The 23,260-nt window shown below is 31.9% G+C and overlaps 2 protein-coding genes across 3 annotated transcripts in view; both read left to right on the top strand.

Moving 5' to 3' along the window:
• The window catches only part of LOC139523091 (zinc finger CCHC domain-containing protein 2-like), a 36,625-nt gene extending 22,031 nt beyond the window's left edge, over positions 1 to 14,594 (top strand). For both annotated transcript variants that reach the window (XM_071316857.1, XM_071316856.1), the window contains 4 exons: positions 1,067 to 1,161; positions 3,570 to 3,826; positions 6,474 to 7,547; positions 8,352 to 14,594. In XM_071316857.1, coding sequence (XP_071172958.1) covers positions 1,067 to 1,161; positions 3,570 to 3,826; positions 6,474 to 7,547; positions 8,352 to 8,395 — 1,470 coding nt within the window. In that variant the 3' untranslated portion in view covers positions 8,396 to 14,594. The remainder of the gene's footprint in view (positions 1 to 1,066; positions 1,162 to 3,569; positions 3,827 to 6,473; positions 7,548 to 8,351) is intronic.
• Positions 14,595 to 16,916: 2,322 nt separating this feature from the next.
• LOC139523090 (uncharacterized) lies at positions 16,917 to 23,051 on the top strand. The gene is made up of 2 exons (XM_071316855.1): positions 16,917 to 16,993; positions 19,419 to 23,051. The coding sequence occupies exon 2, from the start codon at positions 19,473 to 19,475 to the stop codon at positions 22,977 to 22,979; it is 3,507 nt and encodes a 1,168-aa protein (XP_071172956.1). The 5' UTR covers positions 16,917 to 16,993; positions 19,419 to 19,472; the 3' UTR covers positions 22,980 to 23,051.
• Positions 23,052 to 23,260: the final 209 nt, after the last annotated feature.

The raw sequence follows: 23,260 nt of genomic DNA, 5'->3' as shown, positions 1-23,260 counted from the left end.
AAGTTCACTATAGAACAGGTTAGTCAGACTATTGATAGGGTCTAGACAAGTTTACTATAGAACAGGTTAGTCAGACTATTGATAGGGTCTAGACAAGTTCACTATAGAACAGGTTAGTCAGACTATTGATAGGGTCTAGACAAGTTCACTATAGAACAGGTTAGTTAGGCTATTGATAAGATAAATTGAAAAATAAGGCATTATTATTCGTTGGATACCAATTTTCATGGATTTCAGATGAACCATGAATTCAAATGTTTAATGAATGACAAATTTTCTGTAGGCTTGCATGCATCATTCGATACAACCATAGAATTAACTATCAACAACAATTCAAGTTTTCCTTAAACCACAAAAGTTTGTATCCACGAAAAATGAATCCACTGTAAATAACATGTCCAGCAAACTAAATTTTATTCGCATGTATCATGTTAAAGGATATGGTCTTAACAAAATTGAAAACAAGAAAATGGTATACAAATTATTCCTAGCATCAGCGTGGAGTAGTGTCAATTTAGCAGTTGGAAACCGATAAAATTATCCACATAGGATATCATTACAATCCTCATATAGCAGTTGAATTTAAAAGAGGTTGAAGATTATTAGCCCTAGGTAATACACAAAAAATGTGATTTTTCTGCCCCAACTGTATCTGTGGCTGTAGCAGAGGGGGCATTAAGTTTTACCCTTGTCCATCTGTACGTACGTCCCAAAGTTGGTTTCTGTTCTTTACTTAAGTTTGCTTCAACCAAATGTTACGAAACTTATACACAATGCTTATTACCACAAAACACAGATCAAGTTTGAATTCAATTGCACAGTATTGTTTGGTTTATTTTGGTAAATGTCAAGTGTAGATAAAAGCATATTGCCAAGTATACATCTGCCTTTTAATCCCTTGTACTTTCACAGTTCTTGATAGATTGGGATAAAACATGTTCGGAAGGTTTATATCAACAAAATATCTGCATTTTTGCATCAATCAGGATAGAAGATATATATATTGGAAATTGTTTTGACTAATTGGCAGGTTATTTATAGCAATGCTGTTCTTTATTGTTTTCAGTTGACTGCTCTACCAATAGATATGATGGTCAAGGAATGTGGTATGAACATGGAAGAGGCTACCAGGATCTCTGCTGAGTTGGACGAGAGGTTAAGGTAGTTTAGCAGATAATACATTATCTTTATTATTCTCCCACGGGTGAAGTTGAAGGGGACTTGAGGTTTGCAATTTATTCGTCTGTCAGCATGTGTGGCTGTCTGTCCATCCATCAGTAAGGCAAATTAGTTGGGATAAGGTATAGTTATGAGAGGGTGGTAAAGGGTGGGTGCTTGCACGAAAAATCGTGAAATAAGACCTAATTTAACGTTGAACGTGAAATAGTTTCTGTAATGAAAGTTGCACGAAAAATAAATACTTTTATGTGAACCTTTTGTGACTGAGTCACTGTCTTCTTGTATATATTAGCTCTTTGTTTTACTTGATATTCCCGATTTAGTATACACATTTATGATATAATTGGTTTACGGCTTTTAAAAAAGTATTTCTTGACGATCCCTGCCAAGTGTTTGAACTTTATTTAAAAAATACTGAGCACGCAAAATAAGACTTTGAAAATCACGATGCATGTAAAATTAAATAAGCAGAACACGTTGAATGAGGCACCCGTCTTGCACGACTGAACGTCAAATAAAAAAGTAAAAACATGTTGAACGTGAAATAAAAAACGGCGATCACGTCTAGAAAATAACCCTTTACCACCCTCTTATGACATGAATCATTTATTTTAATTTTAAACGAATTTGAAGAAAATAGTATAGAAAACAATGTCGTTATGAATTAGTGCATTTATTTTGAATAACATTACAGAACAGACAGAGAGTGAACGAGGAAATTGTTTTTTGTAGCTATATAAAAAGTTTTACAATCTAGCAGGAAATGAAAACAATGAAGTATTCTGATTTAGATCATTTATTTTTATCATTCGTCTCTTTTTAACAAGTGAAAGCTATTTCCCCTGTTAATAAACATCATTGTAATATTATAATTCTATTGATGTTATGTACACAACTGCTTCCCAATGATTATTATCAAAATTGTTAAAACTGGTTAAAAAAAATGGCATTATATCACAAAAACATATTGAATTTGTGATTTTTTAATTGCTTATTGTCCTTATTTCTAGATATCATAATTGTGCTGAACGTGCATTGATGTAGCAGTCTGATTCATTACTATACATGAATATATATATATATAGAATCATATTCAAAACAGTGTGAATGTGGCCATTGATTGATGACCAAAATTATCCCATTGACTGGGACAGATTATGTGAACGTTTGTCTATAACTACCACTCACTGATCACTTACTTATTATAGAATTTAACTGTGGGGTCACCAAAGGTTCTTAACGCCTTTAATAATAAAATAAATAGAAAAACTAATCAGGAATAACCTTTATGTTTTGATTTATAATATTGATATAAATCAAAACAGCGTGTTATTCCTGATTAATTTTTCCAATTACTTTATTTAGGTGTTGATAACCTTTGGTGACCTCACAGTTTAAGTGTCTTTAACAAGTGCATAGTCAGTGGTCGTTACAGACAAACGTTCACCTAAATATGTCCCAGTCAATGTGATAATTTAGGTCGTCAATCAATGGCCACAGCCACACTGTTTTGAATATGATTCTATATATATATATACAAGTCTAAATTGAAAACTACATTCAAACCTATGATTGCGTTGGATAAAAACCGCAATTTTTATACGTGTGCATGTAAAACAAATTTCGTTGTAAAAAGGTCTAAAAACAGCACAAACAACATTTTCCAAAAGACCAAAAAAGTGAAAAAGTATATTTAAACAAAACGCATTTGACTAACAGGTCGAACAACTGATGTTCTTTAACCCTGCTGACTGTCATTGGCGATAGCCAAATTAAATTGATCACAAGATGTAACAAAATGGATCTTAATATAAATTTAATACTAAACAGAATTTTTTATGCCCCACCTACGATAGTAGAGGGGCATTATGTTTTCTGGTCTGCGCGTCCGTTCGTCCGTCCGTCTGTTCTTTCGTTCGTCCGTCTGTCCCGCTTCAGGTTAAAGTTTTTGATGAAGTTGAAGTCCAATCAACTTCAAACTTAGTACACATGTTCCTTATGATATGATCTTTCTAATTTTAAAGCCAAATTAAACTTTTGACCCCAATTTTACGGTCCACTGAACATAGAAAATGAAAGTGCATGTTTCAGGTTAAAGTTTTTGGTCAAGGTAGTTTTTGATGAAGTTGAAGTCCAATCAACTTGAAACTTAGTACACATGTTCCCTATGATATTATCTTTCTAATTTTAATGCCTAATTATATTTTTTATCCAATTTCGTGGTCCATTGAACATGGAAAATGATAGTGCGAGTGGGGCATCCGTGTACTTTAGACACAGTCTTGTTTTTTTATAAAAATATATATATATATATATAAAGTTCTGTCAAAACAAAGTGTGCCACTATTCATTGAATGCTGTATTTTGATTTTTTTTTTTAATTCTTTCAGAGAAAAACAACAACCAACTAGATTACCAAATGGAATAATGGAACCTTGTATTCCTGGACCAATGTCTCATTACCAAGCAATGTACATGCCCCCACCTCAAACTATTTATCCGATGATGCGTTTCCCGATTCCAAACAATGTAATAGCTACCAGAGATACCTCGTCATCAGAGAACTCTAGTCCCTCTCTTAGTCCTGTACCTCAGAAGAAACCTCCACAGAAAGGTACTGATAGCTCTTCAGAGGATAGTGAAAAAGGTAAGATTCGCAATCAGAACAGGAGTAAACTCTAGTCCCTCTCTTAGTCTTGTACCTCAGAAGAAACCTCCACAGGAAGGTGCTGATAGCTCATCAGATGATAGGGAAAAAGGTAAGATTCACAATCAGAACAGGAGTAAACTCTAGTCCCTCTCTTAGTCCTGTATCTCAGAAGACACCTCCACAGAAAGGTGCTGATAGCTCATCAGAGGATAGTGAAAAAGGTAAGATTCACAATCAGAACTGGAGTAAACTCTAGTCCCTCTCTTAGTCCTGTACCTCAGAAGAAACCTCCACAGAAAGGTGCTGATAGCTCATCAGATGATAGTGAAAAAGGTAAAGTTCACAATCAGGGTAAAAAGGTTCATTAAAATGGTATCCTGCAAGATTACTGTTCCTTGCGGTCCCAAAGCAAAAAAACTTTTCCTTTTTCCTTTAAATTGAAGCATAATAGAAAATGCCTTTTGAACTTGTACTTTTACATGTTTTAGTTTATTTGCAAAGAGAATAGTTAGGCCAAAAAAAATTATATGCCTGTTTACCGTTACTCGACCGTCCCTATTTTTGTGTGCCAACCCTATGTCATTTTATTCAAAAATGAAATCGAAAGTGAAAGTACAAAGCTGGAAACAATTACTTTCAGTTTAAAACAAAAGAGAAAGTTGCATGATCATCTGTGCGCTTTAATTTTAAAATCGCATACTCTATTTTAAAGCGTTTTTATGATCTAGATCTCAATGGCAGCTTGCACGGCCCAACAGGCTGTCAGAGGCAGCAAACATGGTCCCTTTAAAGATAAAAATTGATAGTTTTCTAGGATTCCCATTTCCTGTCACCCGTGGCAAGTTGATTAAGGTCAAGGGAAAGTGAAAATTCAAACCTTTGACTTTGTTGTCCGTGGGCAATTAAATTACAGAAACTTCCTATTCATGCAGATCAAACGGTCATTTAAACAATTGTTTTTATTTATTTATTTTAATAAAAGCAGGAACAAATATGAATATACTGTTCCCAGATCAAAGTCTCAAAGCAATATCTTTTTTGTTGGCATAAATCATGCAGGGTTTTTAAGTTAAGGGGAGAGAAACATGTGCAATGATCACAGTCATAACTATGCTTGCATGCTAAGCAAGGGAAATCCTTAATTTGAAGCATCTATCTGATCTAGATGCCAAAAGCTAATAACCGGAATGCAAAACGGTAAAAGATTTAAAATCCGGATTTCAAATTGTTGATTTTCTGCTTGTAATATTATCCCTTTTTTTTTGCCAATTCATTTGAATTACTGATGTTATGTCATAGTTAAACAAAATTCAAACTAAAATTAATATATTTCAAACTTATATAAATATATTCCATCAAATGTTTTGTATATCTAGATGAACATGACATTGAATTATCACATTCTAGTTGGTCAAACTATTTAATTTCAAAGGAAATAACAGAGCTCATAATTTTAAATTGAACAACATGTACATGTATAAACAAATAAACATGCAATAAAAGGAATAACAAAATTATGAAAACATTTTTGAAATAGTATAAATTTAGGGGAAAGTTCATTAAACTTGTGCAAAAGTGAATTTTTGACACCAACTTTCCCGTGGAAAGTTACAGGTGTATAAAAATCCTAGAACACTGGATCATCATACCAATGTGTTAGATCTGTACCATAGTAAACATGAACCTGCAAAATTTTAATAAGTAACAGTGACTTGCAAGACTGAAATTCAACAAGGTGACGGTTTTATTGTTGACAGGAACTTAAAGCTATTGAAGAGGCAATGTTTAAATATAAAAGAATTCTGACATCACCCTATTGACATAACACCAATCCTTGCAATTATATTTCAAACCAAGAATTTAACCTGTAAAAACAGGTGCATTTTTTAAAAATTTATAAATACTGCAGGTAAGTGTCAGTACTTGTAGAGGTTAGCCAAGTACTGACGTAGATAATTTTAGACTAACCTCTCACAATTAAATGTAAATACCACACAATTAATAATATGTATGGTCTGCAGGGGTGTCACAAAACCCCTACACTTAAATTTACAACATGTAGTAACATCACTCATCTCGCCAAAAAAATAAAACGAAAAAATGAAATAAAATGAAAATACCTACCTACCTACCCTATTTTTTTGAAGGATGTAACATTAAACAGACATGTATTTTTTTTTTTGGCTTATAAGTGTTAATTTATCATGGATTTTCCTGTATTGAAGATCAGACTTTCAAGCAATGTTCCATGAAGTTGGTATTGAGTATACACTTAATTGTATGTGTCTGTTGGTTTACCTTGCATTGAAAATTCAAAACAAGAGTTATGAACTTATGAACACTATCCTGCTGTCCCCAAAAAGAACACCAAAACATGAAGAGACCTTTCCAATCTAGTAATGAGCAGGCAATCATATTTTTAGACAAAACTATTTAAAAAAAAAGATTTAACAGTCGGAAGCAAGGTTAAATCTCAATCATATTTCCAAGGATTTAAAAAACAATGAAAGAGGGTTAAATTTCTGCACAGGATGAAAAACAGACACAAGAACCTGGAGTTGATTTTATACTGTTATGATGTTTCAATACAGTAGTTTCCTTCTTTTTGTGTGTAAACATTAATGTACCTTTATTTGTTTTGTAGGAAATAGAGTAGATTCTCCATTTCTGGATGGTAAGAAGGAAGTTCATAATCCTAGTCAGAACACAGAGGAAATGAATAGTGAAGCTCCTCTACAAGCTGTTCACCATGCCTTTGAGAATGTACATGGGCACAGCAGTAGTGGCAGTGGATACCAGTCAGATCCAACTCCAACACAAGGGCCTTTTGTGCGTGTAATAATTCCTAACAACTCTTATAAAGCTCAGCCTACTCATACTAATATGAGTTTTCCAAATAAGACATTAATCAGTATGCCAGACACTGTTGGTGGACGCCGTATCGGATATGCCTATCCCTACCAACGATGTGATAACCAAACTACAACTGTAGCATCAAATAGCAGCAGCAATGGTCCAGAACTGACCCGTAGGCCAGTAATGCCTGGTCAGATTCCAATGATCAGATCTCCAACAGTCAGTGGAAATGGCCGCAACTTAATGTGTTCTGTCACTGCATCAGCGACTCCTGTTATGGCAGCGAATCTTCAAAACAGTTTAAATGGCAATATTCGAAATAGTGGTTTGGCCCCATCAATATCAGATCCAGGTCTTTCACCTAATCAAGATTCACAAAACGGATCTGGAAATCAGAGTCCATTGCCAAATGGTAATCCTGTAACTTGTTCTGGACCTAATGGACACATCAGTCATGCCCAGTGTACTTCTTGTGGGTGTACCGGAAGCCATCAAGTTCCTTCATATCAAGTCCACTTACCAAATCATCATTACCTACAGAATCAAATGATGTTTCCACCTTTTATGAATGCAAATCCAAACGGGATAGTTCACCACCCATATTATCATCATCCACATTTCCAATATCCAATATCAAATGGAATACCTCCGAGTTACCTTCAAGCAATCAATCATCATCCATATCCAAATGTAGTCGGGGCTCAGTATGGCTGTTTTCCTCCAGTTGCGTTACAACGTCGGAACAGTGCAGGCTACAATGCTGGAAAGCCTCCGAGAACCACTTCTGCAACCTGTTCCAACTGTGGGTCGACTGATCATGTATCCTCCGAGTGTAAAGAAAGCTCCATGGAATCCATGTCAGGTAATTTGCCGTTTCATAACCTAGTGCATTCTGGGTAATATTTTCAAAAGTGTACACCAAAACATTGTGATTGGTTTAAAACGAGTTGAACAATTGAAATTCAGCCAATGACGTATTGTTATTTTCATTTTGGTGTATGAACAATGAGTTAACTCATAGTCCTTTAGATTCTGAAAAGGGAAATTAAAATCTGATCTTCTTCAGGTATCAATAGGGATATATCTAGTCCAAAGTTCCTGTAAAATCAAAAACATTAAGTAATCTAAATCTATCAATTCCAAGATTTCAGTATTGAGATAATGAAAATATAACTTATTATCATGATTATTAAACGACTAACCCTAACCCGAAATGTGAGATTCATCTGATTGCTTAAAATATTTAACACAAGGTTATAAATCAAGACAATCCATGGTATTGTACAAGATGTGATTGTTTTAATTTGAGAAGATTTGTCCAATACAACTTTCATTGTTATGATAATAAATGAATATAATATAGACTGCATTATATAATAACAACAATAGGTCTAAGCTCTTCAATTTGAAAATAGATAAAATATATAAAAATTAAAAAAATACAAAGTAACTGGTTTTTGTCCAGAACAGCCAGTATTGCTTCTATTTACATAATGATTTATGATAAATTATTTCATGTCATGTGATAATTTTTTATCAAATAGAATTGTTTATTATATATATATGTTGGGTAAAAAATAATAAATATTTACTTTGTATAATTATATAATGATAACAAATGTTTATCTTGTTTGATAGTAACTAATATTTACTTTATCTTTTTCAGCTTCTTTTCATTTAAAATATGATCCTAAATCAAATTCGGATTGACTAGCAAAGGAGAAAAACAACTACAGATCACCCAAGGCTAACATTTATCCTCAAAGAAGAAAACATTTTATGTATTTACCAAGAACATTTTCTCTCAGAAAGTGAATGTGGAGAGTGGTTTTATACCAGACTTTCTGGGATCTCTGTGATATCCCATTCTCCATATTTTAATCATGTGATTTGGTCATGTGACTGTTTTTAAATTGTGATTATTCTTACAAATCAGTGCGATAAATGACATATTTGTTAAATCATGTTTTGAGAGTGTATAGATGTAATTTTTGAATGAATCAGTTTTTACTAGTGTTTGAATCTTTGTTTAATCATGATTTTAATGATTTATGCCAGTGTAAATGATGATTATATTGTGAGGTGTAAATTATGTTGTGGTGTGAATATTTCTGCAGCTGAATGATTTAAGGAGTTTGATTGGTCAAGAAAAAAGTAATTGTCCTTGAACAGTGCCACTAATGAATGTTTTAATGCAGAACATTTTTTATAGCTGATATAACATAAGAAGGGATTTTTATTTAATAAAAGGGGCAGTTATTTCAGAACCCAGAAAAAAATCAAAAGACCTTGTTCCTATAACATGTTTAATATGCTAAAAAAGCAGTTAAGCCTATAAAAAAAGCAATTTATAAATTAGAAGTGATATAAGTCAGTATTTAATATTTGATTTTAAATCGTACATTCTGCTATAAGAGTACTTATAAGATTTGATAAAGTTCTAAATAGCTTTTTATTTAAATGTACTTAAATGTTAGGTATTGATTTAGTACTTAAATTAAGTATTTTGTTTTGATTAATAACTCTTCTGAGCTTAAACTTTCTATATAATCATAACTTGCAAAGTGTAGTATTGTTGCATAATTGAGTAAAGTTCTCCTATTATTTAAAGTGCACATGATAATTTATTAATCATTAGTATTATTGTAACATTTGAAATATGTCAAGACTTTTTTTTCCTTTTTTTTTTTTTTTTTTCTTTCTTTTTTTTTTTTTTTATCTTTTATCATTATTTTTTTATAAGATGTTTTCTTTGGCTGTGTTGCACAAACTGTGCTGAAGAGTTAATTTACAACAAATTTTTGTGGTTTTAATTTATTGATTTCAGTATTTTTACATGCTTCAGAGGAAAAAGCAAAGTATAGGCAAATGAACTTTTCAACTCGAGGTTAAGAATCATAAAATATCACATAGTTTATCTAATTATTCAGATATACTCTGAAGTCCCCATAAAAGCCTTGTTGATATTGGGGTTTTTCCTCCACTCAAATAATCCTAGGTTAGTGCAATTTGAAGTATAAGTGCTCTTTTTTGTTTTAAACATATAATCAGATTTTGTAATTGAATGGTAAGTGCTTTGTCATAAACTTTGTGATATTTTTGTGCCATGAATGATGTAATAACTCAGTGATAATTCTTCAAAATAGTCCTATACAAAAATTTATTTAACTAACATGTTATTTAGCATGATAGCAAAGGGGATGCCTTCCAGTTAAGCAATAGATTTAATTTATGAATAAAGAATTATTTTAGGCTTGAACAGCATATTTTCTTTTTATCACCAGAAGGAGGCAGCAACGAAAGAAATGGCTTTTTCTTCACTCATAAATAAGAATATTTGTAACTTTCAATAAGACCAGAAAAGGAACTTCTAGTTTTAAAGCAAAATAAGTGTGAATTTTTAGTAAAATGTGCATGTGAATACCTTGTTCTGTATATTTGAGTATGTATGTATGGTTTCCCATGTTAAATGTGATGCAAATACTGATAACATTGACCAGGGTTCTAGTCAGTTTAAGAATATGAATTTCGATCTCATTGTTAACATTTTAGATCTAAACTAAATTTTGAATTTCAGTTGATACTTGAAGTTGAAGGATTTCAGTTTCCTAGTATCGATACACAATTATTTTGAATCTTGTCTGAATTGGCTAAGGAATTTTGTTATTGGCTTTCATTTTGTTGTTTTAATTGTAAAAAAAAATGTACATTTGTAATAAAATCGAGATTTTTATTTACTTTTTTATCAAATTATTAATTTTCAACTGGATCTTGTCACATAACATTGCATTCAAGAGAAAAATTGTTAAAGTAGGAACATATGTTAAATAATATGCAAATGAGTTTATTCCTAATATTTATGTACAGGGGATTGCTCGATTCAAATTAAATAGGTATTTGTGTCCATAACTGAATTTTAATTTACCATTTAAAGTGAACAGGAGATAACTTTTTATATATGTAGTATTTTCAGTTTTATTCAGAATAGTCCATTTAACAGCCATCATCTAGAACTGTCCATAACATGACCATGAAGTTTTATGTAAATATAATGTTGATTTTTCCATGTCTTAAAATCCGTGATCTCATATTTTTATGGTGACATTTTAGATATTGTATCAAACATGTTTAATGTACATATATTTTAGTGCTTTTGTTTTTAAATGGATGAATAATGTGGTTACTCAATGTATTTGTTTATTGAGGCCTTAAAGTATAAAATACAATGTAGGGATTTTTTATCGGAAGTTTTGTCAGGTTGACCCCCCCTCCACCCCCCTCCCTCCCCCAAATGCAGTTATGATAAAGAAGGATAGCTATACAGCATGTTGTAGACATTAAATTAAATGACTAAATGTTCTAAACTTCTATGTATATTCTAAATAAATTGATGTCCCTGTTTACCTGTTACATGTCTTCAAGCCATCCTCAAGGGAACATCCAGCCCATCTTCAAGAGACCAGCTGATTATGGACTGATCATGTCAGGATTTGGTTTAAACCTTTTGTAATGAAAAAGATGAGTTGAATAATTAGATTATAGCCTCCCAGCCCATTTCTATGACAGTTAGTCAGTTCTAGATAACTGTTGCCAGTATCATTTTGTATTTATACATATTACACTATTTTTTTATACACTACAATTAAGTTAGTTACAGTACATATTGTTGCCAATTAATGGCTTAACACATTAGAATTAATTTATTTTCACCAAAAAAAATGATAATGTTCCATCGAGCCTGATGTTTTTTTAAAACCTTGATAATTCTTTGTAAATAAATATTGAAAATTATTCTTGCACTGTTCAGTATTGATTTTTGATGACAAAGCATTGTTAAACAGACGTTTATATGCATTAGCAAAATGACTTGGTGAAATCCTTATTTATGTATAAAGATAGTAATTCAAAGTGTCATCAAATGGTTTATATGCATTTTTTAAAGCCTTATAATATTTTTGTTACCCAAGTTAATATTGTGAGTTTTATATATGTCCTGTCAGATAATTTTTAAGGAGAATCATAAAAAGATAGCATTGTCTCCCCTCCATAGAAGATTGTAATTGCATTCCTATAAGGTGTTTCCTGACCTTGATCTGAAAAGCATGATTTATTGTTTAACAAGATCTTTATGTTGGGTTATTTTTTTACATCACTAATAATTTTTGCCAAGTTTTAAAATCCATTTGTCTATTGGTGGTCTCCTGACTAATACTGATTTAGTCAAATATTCATTTGTGGCTTGAACACTTCAAAATGAACGTTTAAATAAGTTTTGATATCTTGTACCCCTTATGTGTCCCCTTAAAAGTATGATATGTGGAGTTTGGTCTTTACATTAAAGACCTTCATGAATATTCATCATAATAAGTGACTTTGGTAAGACATTTCTTTGTTACAACTTTCGTTTTAATTTGTCATTAATCTAGATTCTATTTATCAATCACATTGAACAAGAAAATAAATATTCACGAGGTACATGCATAATGTTAATTTTGCCACATAAAATTATTTTTTAATCTTAATATTCATAATGAGAGATATTTTACAGCATGGTGCAGTTTAAAATTTTATGGATTGAATTCTTCTGGTTTTATTTATGTTTTTGAATATTTATAGTTCTTTTAATGTCCATGCATATGTTGAATGTCTTCAAAAATCCATGTAATGATAAAAATAACGAATATATTTTAACTAAAAATTATTAAAAAACTAAAAAAAACCTCAAATTGTTTATTTAGAAAACAATTTGATTGACAGAATATTGATACATACATGAAACCTTTATGTTTTGTGTTTGCATACATGCATATCTTCTTATATTCTAGTCCTATGAGCTTACTTGCAAATACTGGTAATCAAGGTGCTAATAAAGTGTATTTACGTTCAAATTGCAGTTAAATTTGGGTGGCTTAATGTCGTGGGAAGGTTGTTTGAAATTTTGTTGTTGAAAATGTGCAACTTGGGCAGTGATGTTTTTTTGATTTGGTGGGTATACTTGCTGAGCATTTATATATATTTTTTGTAAGCAACTTTCTAGAGATAATGGGACATAGGGGATATTATTTTCTTTAATGTTCATATTTTGATAATGTAGTGCCATCAATTTTATAACATTTATTTTACTGAAAAGTGATGCAAAAATTGGGACAAGAACTAATTTAGTTCTATATTATATTCATAATCACCTAATGGTTTTCAAAATGTGATTAAAAGTAAGTGTTGAGAAATGGTCTTGAAATTTATATTTCCACTTTTTTAATGTCATGATTTGCTTGGAGGAAACCTCTTAGAAATTGTGAAATATTTGTGTCAAATACCTAGAAATTGCATTTTAAAATGCTAATAGTGTTCAGAAATAAATGGCAATTTTGTGTATTCAACGATTGTAGCATATAAAATACAAGATGAAATTATTAATCTGAAATTGTTAGCATCTGTGCAGTATTTTTTAGCATACTTGTTTTCTGAAGTTGTATTCTTTTGGTTAAGATTGTGAAAATATTATCTGTAATTTAAACAACTTGCAGTAATTCTGATGCATTATCTAGATTGCTTTTCATAATAAACTCCTGGACTAGAGAATTTACTGCGTTTAGTCAGTTTAAAAAAAAAATAATTAGGAGAATAAGACAAACCTTGTAATCCATCACCCCTGTATCATATCAATACACATTATTTGTTGTGTTTTTACTTATCATGTGCAAGTTAGCAGCAAACTTAAGATACAGACTTTAAAGACTTGTAAACTATATTTAAGACAATTAAAATTTAGAATTAAATATTTTGATACCATTTCTTTTTAGATTTCACGAAAATCATTAAATGGTCTTTACAAAACAAAATGAAAATGATGTGTTGTGTGCATACTTAAATAAAGCTAGCTGAAATCAGGATATGGTTGCAGATACTTTTTTTCATACCAAGAATAGTCATAGATTAGAATATAGGTATAAGTTTTTTAAGCTTTTTTTCTGAAAACATAATATGACTGGTTGCAATAACATGTCTGTACATAATCATTTATAAAACAGGTTTTGTATATGTATATGAAAAATGTATCAACAATCTTGGTTGTATGATTTTAATGATTTTTTAAAAGGGAAGTTGTTTAGATATTGTATTTACTGGGATATGATTACATGTCCTTTATAATACTGAAATGTGATATTACAGGCAGTTAAAATTATATAAAAATATCAAAAAGATTTATGGGGAAGGCTTGAAAAGTTATATTTGATGAAAAATTAGAATTGAAATGTGACATGTGGTAGAAAAAGGAATGAATGTGTATTGTTTGAACAATATCATTGGAAAACTATTACAGACACATTCAGGACTATAGAAAAAGGAAAGAAAAAGTGTAGCATAAGGAGATGCACGCATTTTCAAATATTTTGTTTAGTTTTATACCGCTGTTACACACCATTTACTTCTTCACAAAAAAGTCTTAAAAGTGGTAGTGTTTGGAATGTAAAATAAATATTGTATACTTAATTTAATGCACATTTGAATTTTATCCATATTTTATATTTTGAGCATTCCTGATAATGGTTATAACAGAAACCTTGAGCTAAGGGCAAACATTCGTATTGATTTTGATCATTGAGTGAATGATAACAAAAAGGGGAGGGCAAATCAGTAGGAAATTTCAAAGTTGTATTTCACATCACATGAAATTTACTTTTTGTTTTGACTGCCAGTAATATCAAATGCTTACCCCATTGTTTTAATTTATTATAATGCATTGCTCAAATATTGGCTGATTGTACATTGGATAGTTGTGTTAATTATAAAACGCCTGTTTGACCAGTCATTCTTCATTTTTAAGAATATCAGTATGTATGTATTTTATGCATAAAAACCAATTCATGTAAAAAAAAAAGATAAAAAATAAAGAATTAAATAAAAACTGTGTTTTGTCTCGCCTTGACAGAGTCAAAAAGCGAGACATAGGTATGCTGTTTCCGGCGGCGATCGCAGTGTCAACAATGTATTAGTTTGTGGTTAGGTCTAGTTCATGGTGAACCACCAGTGGTAGGTCAATGATATTTGGTATGCAGTTGTATTAGCATTGGCACATCTCATTACCATGGAGATTATTTTGCCCGGCCCCCTCAGTCAAGGTCTATTGACTTTGAAACTTTTCATAGTTTACATGTATTAGTTTGTGATTAGGTCAATTTATGGGCAACCACTAGTGGTAGGTCAATGATATTTGGTATGCAGTTGTATAAGCATTGACATATCTCATTTCCATGGAGATTATTTGGCGCCGCCCCTTTAGTCATGGTCTATAGACTTTGAAAATTTTGCCAAGTTAACATGTATTAGTTTGTGGTTAGGTCAGTTCAAGGGGGACCATTAGTGGTAGGCCAATGTTAATTGGTGTTCAGTTGTATAAGCATTAGCACATCTCATTTCCATGGAGAATATTTGGCCCCATCCCCTCAGTCATGGTCTAATGACTTTGAATCGTTTGCTTAGTTTACATGTATTAGTTTGTGATTATATCAGTTTAAGATGAACTGCTAATGTTAAATCAATGATATTTGGTATGCAAATATATTGGCATTTGAAATTATCGTTTCCATGGAGATTATATAGCACCACCCCTGATCATGGTTCATTTACTTTGAATCTTTTACAGTTTACAAGTTAAATGTTTGTGTTTAGGTTAGTTTAAAGGTAATAACTTATAATAAGTCAATGGTATTTGGTATGCAGTTGTATTAGCATTGGCACATCTCATTCCATGGAGATTGTTTAGCCATGTACCTTCAGTCCTGATTTCATCGACTTTGAATATTTGCATTACTTACATGTGAAAGTATTGCTATTTTAATTTCAACATTTGCATCATATCAAAATTACAAAAAGGCGAGACATATCTCTGTGATAACAGTTTATTATATATTGAGTAAAATACAACTAACTTCTGTTTATCTTGAACTAAGACAAGCAGAAAATATCAAGGATTAGATACAGCTATATCTTCAATTTTCCCCTGATCATTTTATAAGTGATTGCTCTGTTTAACATGTTTGACATGTCTCCTTCAAAGCAAATATGATTATTTTGCTGTGTTCGTATGATCACAAATTTTGCAAGCATTTATTGGCAGACTATAAGAAACATTTGGTTTTGATAAACCCTACAATTATAAATGAAAAGAAATTTTCAGAGGTCTAGAGGATGTTAAAAAAAGAAATATTTAGCAAAAAGTAAAATACCAAAAGTACCGAACTGCATGGAAATTTAAATTGGAAAGTCCCTTATCAAATGGCAAAAATCAAAAGTGCAAACAAATCAAACGAAAAAACAACTAAACACCCCTCTTATTCACAACATATTTACACAGTTAAAAACATTGAATAAGTGAAAAACCTTGTTAATACCATACTGGACAATATTTATAATGTTGAATAAAGGCAACAGATGTATACTGCTGTTCAAAAGTAATAAATCGATTGAGAGAAAACAAATCAGGGTTTCAAACTAAAACCGAATGAAACACACGAAGCTATAAGAGGAAATCAACGGAATAACAGAAATACAGAAGTGCAACAAAAATACACACCAATGTGACATACATAGAAACAAATATTGGATGCATGCATCAACTTGCAGAAGAATAGAAACATCATCTATGAAAGGAAATTTAAGCAGGGAATATGAATAAAGATTCAGAGATCGAGAGGATGCAGCAATTCCGATAGAAATTGATCATTTAATCTACCAATTATTTCATTTAATCATGGATTCTTTTATATTCGTCGACTAAGGACTGTATTTTTTTCAAGTCTTTTTCATCTTGACATACATTTAATTGTTATTGTCTGATTGACTGCTTTGAATTTTTGTAGGAATAACCTTTAAATTCATATTTCAAATCAACATTTGTTCCTTGATTTAAGTTGATATATACGAGGCAAATATCTGCCGACTCTTAATAAATGTGTGTACATTAAACCAAACAAGAAAAGTCAATGTAAATACATGTTAAAACAACTTTCAGAAATTAAAATTGGAATTTAAAAATAGCTACCGTTTCACATTTGAATGAATGTCCTTTTCATATTTAAATTACTGTAACTAAAATTTATTATTTCTTGTTAATCAAGTAAAAGAAAAAAATACAACACCAAATATGAGCTGAGAACTGTTTTTAATGATAATGATGATACCATTTATTAAAAGAATTAGCTAATTGATCGGTTTTGTTCACTTCCTGTTTTGATATTTGAACTACTTCCTTATCATAAATGAGTCATCTGTTCCTTTAATGGAATTTTACAAGTAACAAAACAGGTAAGAACATTACGCTGCCTGTAAAAAAGAGTACAACAACAAAATACCAAACTTCGAGGAAAATTCAAAACGGAAAGTCCAAAATCAAAAGGAAAAATCAAAAGCTCAAACACATCAAACGAATTGATAACAACTTTCCCATTTCTGAGTTGGTACAGACATTTTCGTATATGGAAAATGGTTGGATTATTCGATTTTGTTATTGGCATATCAAAATTTCATATTTCTCTGACCGAGTCTGTAAATATTCCGTAATTGATTATACGTGGTACCGAAGACTTTAGTTATACGTACACTTGATTGTCCATTCTATTCTTTTCAATCATTTCATTTTCATGTTTAGCTTCTGATAACCATTTAGTAACTTAAAATGTTTTAGATTTGACATGGATCGTATATCATAAAATAGTATCAAATCATTATCTTTTCTACACTTTACTTTAATTTTTTGATTTTTTAACCCTGTAGGCTAACATTGTCCATGTGAAATTTTAAAATTGTTTGTATAAGCATTGAACGACCAAAATATGTGACGTATAAAATTTTCTGACGTCAAACACGCGAATCAATGAATGTGTTTGTAGATAGATGTTTTTGCGTTCTATTAAATTGTTCCTTTAAAAATTGTTACACGGTGATGACTGCTGTACCCATATTCTAACTATTTTATTTATTATGTCTGTTTAGTTCACGCATCATTGTAAATATAACGGAATTTGACGAGGCTGTCAACAAAGAGAGAGGTTTAGCGCTATTAAACCAGATTTAATCCACCATTTTCTGCGTTTGAAAATGCCTGTACCAAGTCAGGAATTTGACAGTTCTTGTCCATTCGTTTTTGGTGTGTTTTGTCATTTGATTTTGCCATGTGATTATGGACTTTCCGATTAGAGTTCAGTATTTTTGTGACATGCATAAACGTTTGGAGATGTTGAATGCATGAACAAACAATCGAAATTTTCATGGGAACCGACGGACCTTTTTTTTTAACAACGTGTTTCTTTATTGATCTTTATTCAAGACATACAGTATTTTAATGTGAAAAATTAAAAAGAAACTAGTATCATACTTTTTTAAACTATAAACTAAATTATGCAAATTTTGGTAACTAGCTTGACCGCATCCATCTCATTGAACTTGAAATTAAGGATACAATAGATACAAGTTAAGTCTGCCGCATATCTTCACCTGCATTTGGAAAATGGCTACGAAGGTTGGTTGACAACAATACCTTGCGACAAAAGGGATTATTTCAGCGTCCCTATAGTGAACGTTTCATTTCTAGCAGCGCCAGTATATGTAGTATACACCCCCAGTTATTACAGAGTTTGCATTTAAATAATGAAAACGAATATGTTTTGATTGTCGTAACCACAATTCGGTCATCAGCAGGATCTGCACACCCTTCCAAAGCTCCTTAGACTATCCAGTTTTTGGTTGGGATTTTTGTTGCTCTTTCTTTAGTTTTTTGTGTTGTGTTTTGTGTATTGTTGTTTGTACATCGGTCGTTGGTTTTTTTTTGCCATTTTGGGTTGCATTGTCAACTTGTTTTTGACATGAGTTTGCTTGTACCTTTAGTATCTTTACGTATCTTTACGTGACAATTCGAATTAAGGTATAAACTAGTAATGAAAAACTGAATTGTGGCGACGACAAATAGAATACATTCATGACCATCTTTGACACACAATCTGTATAGGCAATAACGCAATGGCGGTGCTGATAAATCTTTGGTGTCGATATCTTCGTAAATTCATAAGTTCATAAGCTTCTTTTGTATAAGCAATTTCCCTCAATCATGACAATATTATGCGAAACATAAGCTCTAGAATATCGTATTATCTTGGAGTTATATGCCGCATATAAAGGAGTTACCATTACGATTATAAATAATATTGAAAATTCACAATAAAAAAATCAGTTTAGTTCTGAATCAAACTTTTTATTATAAGGTCAGGACAGCCGTATTTGTGAAATGAATTAAAAGTTTCAATTAAAAAATCGACACAATACAGGATAATAGATTTAAAAGAGTGACGAAAGATACCAAAGGGACATTCAAACTCATAGATCGCAAACTGAATTTATCCAATGAGACATTTTTTTGTCCAAGAATTAAGATACCCTTACCAAAACTAACTAATACTCAGTATAAAAAAAATCAATCTAATACTGGGAGAGATTGTCTAATTTTCATAGAAGTATAAAATTACAATTTAGCAACATTTTAACAAATAATAAAACAAATTTCATCGATATTAATTCACCTCAATAGCAGACTAATGAAGGTTATCACAACAGTATAATTATTAATCTATATAAATAAGACCTGGATAATCGTACATAATATCAACTATTCTATTTTTCATGATAGCTTTATCTTCTATATGTATTTTTTTATGACGATGAAATATTATCTTTGCAGACCTTCATCAGCTACTTTTTATATGGCTTAAATTTTTGTATATGCCGGTGAGCAATGGATTGGACTAAATCATTATCGATGTTCGTAAAAGAAGGCAATTACGAAAAAGTTAAACAATTGTTAGAAAGAGTACACGTTGATAAATTGGAAGTGTCCAGCGAATATCCTTTAGTCATGGCAATTGACAACAACGACGTTGATATGGTCCAGCTCCTAATAGACCCTAAATTACATATTGACACTAAAAACTTTCAAATTGATCCAGTTATTCATGCTACCCGAAATTCAGCTGTAAATGTGGATGTGCTGGAAGCATTAATTCATACAGATCTTGATATCAATGCTAAAGATTCGCATGGCATGAATGCTTTACATATGGCAGCACAGTTTAATTTTGAAAAAAAGCTGGAGGTTCTATTACAGAGTCAGCGTTTGGGTACAAACGAAGTGGACCATTCTGGTAGGAATGCACTACATCATTTGATTGAAACAACATGCTTTGACAATATGGATCAGTTTAAAAGATGTGCCATGCTACTAATTGAGAGAGATGTTAACATTAATGCACAAGACCAAATGGGGGAGACGCCTCTTCATAAAGTTTTCCAAAATTACTGTAATCTTATCCCAGAAATTCTGGCATTCTTGCTTCAAAATGGAAAGGATATTAATCATGAACTGAAAGACAACGATGGATTTACAGTTTTCCATATTATGGTTTCAAACACAAACGAAAGCATAAAGGAACAGACAAACTTTGCCGATATAATTGAAACCAAGGATAAAATGATTAGAGACTACTTGATTGGTAGATTAACTGCGGTTGAGCCTGTTGTATTGGTTCGTCTTTTAAACGAACTAAATAACAATGGCAATTCTGCATTCGAAACTTATGCAGATGGCGAACAATTTACAATGGAAACCATTAATAGCATGATCGAGAGAGGGGCTGATGTAAATAACAAGGATAGTCTTGGCATCACTCCACTCGCGAAAGCTGCTCTCAGAGAACGCGACGAACTTGTTGACGTCTTTTTAAGAGCAGGCGCAGATGTGAACATAACAGACATCTTTGGGCAAACTGTTTTGTTTAGAGTACGAACCATACACTCATTTAAAAGCCTTTGTGAATATGGCGTACAACTTAACGTGAAAGATAAGTTTGGTCGTTCTCCTCTAACAAACAACTGTTTGTATACTCCATTAGAATTTCCACCTATGGGAATGACGTTGCAATCTAGTTTATCAATACATCCCCCATTGGCAACACTTTTTCTTGATCACGGAGTAGATGTAAATGTTGTAGACAGATATGGATCCTCACTGTTGCATTATGGGGCGTGGCATTCGGATCTCAATATGATAAAAGTTTTGCTTGAAAACGGCGCAAGGAAAGATCTAGTCGACCAACATGGATACACACCATATGATCTTGCCATTCATCATGGTAACTGTGACGTATTCCAACTGTTAGAAAATGATCATAATCATGGCGTTAATATAGCTACTACAGAAAAACGAAAAATATATGAGAAGAGCGCTATCTATGTTCGGTCTATGATTAATCATCAGAATGCAAACAATATGCAGGAAACATTGAGAAGTGTTGGAATAGATGATAATGCTGAAGATTTATTACAATTGTTGATGTCGTCACCAAAAACAGGCTTTACCGATAATTTAAGTGATACATCGAAAATAAAGTCTGATGTCCATGAACTCATGACCAGAATCGCTAATGTTATTGGTGAAATGGATAGTCGATTTCAATGCACTATTTTCCCAACCGGAAGTTCAGCGGAATGTACTCAAATAGGGGATCCAGTCGAAATGGATTTTGTTTTCTGTTTATCATACTTTAACAGCCAATGCGAGGTTATTCAAACAGATGATCTTCTAGAAACTGGATTTGCAATTTTGAAATTAAAAAATTACCACAAAAGTCACGATTTGGTATCGTTTGTGGATCAAAGCGATGTATTACAGTCAGACATTGTTCGCGAGAGATTTCAAGATCTAACAACCAGTGCAGTGAATAGGGCGGACATTTGGTCTTCCAAGGACATTTATTTCGACGGACTTCTAGGATTTCCAGACGACAAACCAATAATCAATCTCAGAATTCAGTGGTATGGAGCGTTGGCTAAATGCGTCAGCATAAGCATCGATATTGTTCCTGCAATTCATAAACCAAACTGGATTCCACGAGATATCGATTATAGTTTTATGGAGCTGCTTACTCCGAAGGTAAAGGAGGCAGGATTCTTTCTATTGTTTCATTTACCTCATACAACCACGTCTTTGAAGTCATGTTATGTTAGGATATCGAGTGCTCCAGCTGAAATTCAGATTATCAGTATGATGCCAGACTTGTTAAGAGAGAGTTTTTCTCTTTCTAAGATTTTAAAAAGTTGGCACTTTTGTCCACTTGTTCAATTTAGTGATGACGAAAATGACAGTTCTACTGACACAGAATCTTTTGAGGACGAAAATAATGATGACGACGATGATTCCGATAAAAGTGGTAAGTTAAAAACTACAACAAAGACCACTAAACAGCTACAACCCTGTATAATCTCCCAAATGGGTGAAGATCAAATTGGCGATGGTGAAAAATCTTCAGATAATTCTACCAACAGTGAAAATTTACTAGAAATTCAGAAAGCAGCTGGATGGATAGTAGCTCTTGATGAAACACATGTTATCAGAAAAATATTTTTACCAAAGGAAAACAAAGCTGAGCCTATGGAAAAATTTATCGGAAAATATGCTAAAGAACCCTTTACTGAAATGACTGTTGATAATAATATTGACAGTCGCACGTTGTTTGTATCGAAAGAGGACCAACCTTCAACAAGCAGGAGAAATGTTGATTGTAACGAACAAATCACAAATATAGCAGAACATTTGAGTAAAAACACAGCTTTTACAGCTTGCACGAGTTCAGAAAATTGCGAACAGCAAGTTTACAGCAATATAAGCAACACAGAGAACACAGAGAACACGTTAGAATCACGAGAAACAAAAGAAAATGGTGTCTTAAAATCTGATAGCATGTCATTGCAAATGATAGAAAGAAGCAATGATGCTCGGAGTGATTATGACGTTCATTCAATAGATTTCGAATACGAAGAAGAAAGTTCAAGAAAGGGTGAAAATTGTTCAGAATCGGAAATTTCACAAGATGAAAGTTCAACGACGTTTGACGATGATTTTGTTGGAGGAGATGTTGTTCAAGCAAAGGACGAAATTTCAAGCTATATGTTGAAAAACTGTTTGTTTTATACAATCGTACTAATTCGACAAAATAATTTGAAGGACTTGAGTCACATTAAAGTCACAACAATGATATATGACACCCTTTTGAAAGCAGCAAAGTCAAAGCAATTGCCATCATACTGTATGCCATATATTGATATTTTCTCCTATGTTGATACACATATTCGCGAAGTGTCTTCAAGTAAAGCAGAAAGAGAACTTCAAAAACATTGTGCAAGAATTGAAACATTTTGTAAGGTTATTCTTGGAATTCTCTGTCAAAGACAACAAAGTTCTAATTAGTTCCTCTTTGCTTGTTTTCATATATTTCAAAGTAAAGTAAGATTTTTGTTTCAAGTGTAACGTATAGTCTTTGTGGAATGAACTAGGTACAAATGTAAAAAATTCTGAATCTTTGGATACTTTTAAATGTCGGTTGAAAACATTGTATTTCGAAAATTATTTTGAACTTTTCTGACTTTTTTCTTGTGTATCACAGTGTATATTTTCAATTTTTGGTATAGTACATACATATTGTATTTTTGTATAGTATTTTTGTATTTTATATGTCATTTATGTACAAC

Source organism: Mytilus edulis, chromosome 5 (assembly GCF_963676685.1).
Source record: "Mytilus edulis chromosome 5, xbMytEdul2.2, whole genome shotgun sequence".
Lineage (NCBI taxonomy): Eukaryota > Metazoa > Mollusca > Bivalvia > Mytilida > Mytilidae > Mytilus > Mytilus edulis.
Note: the sequence above shows the minus strand (reverse complement) of the source record. Positions and strands in the feature narration are given on the sequence as shown.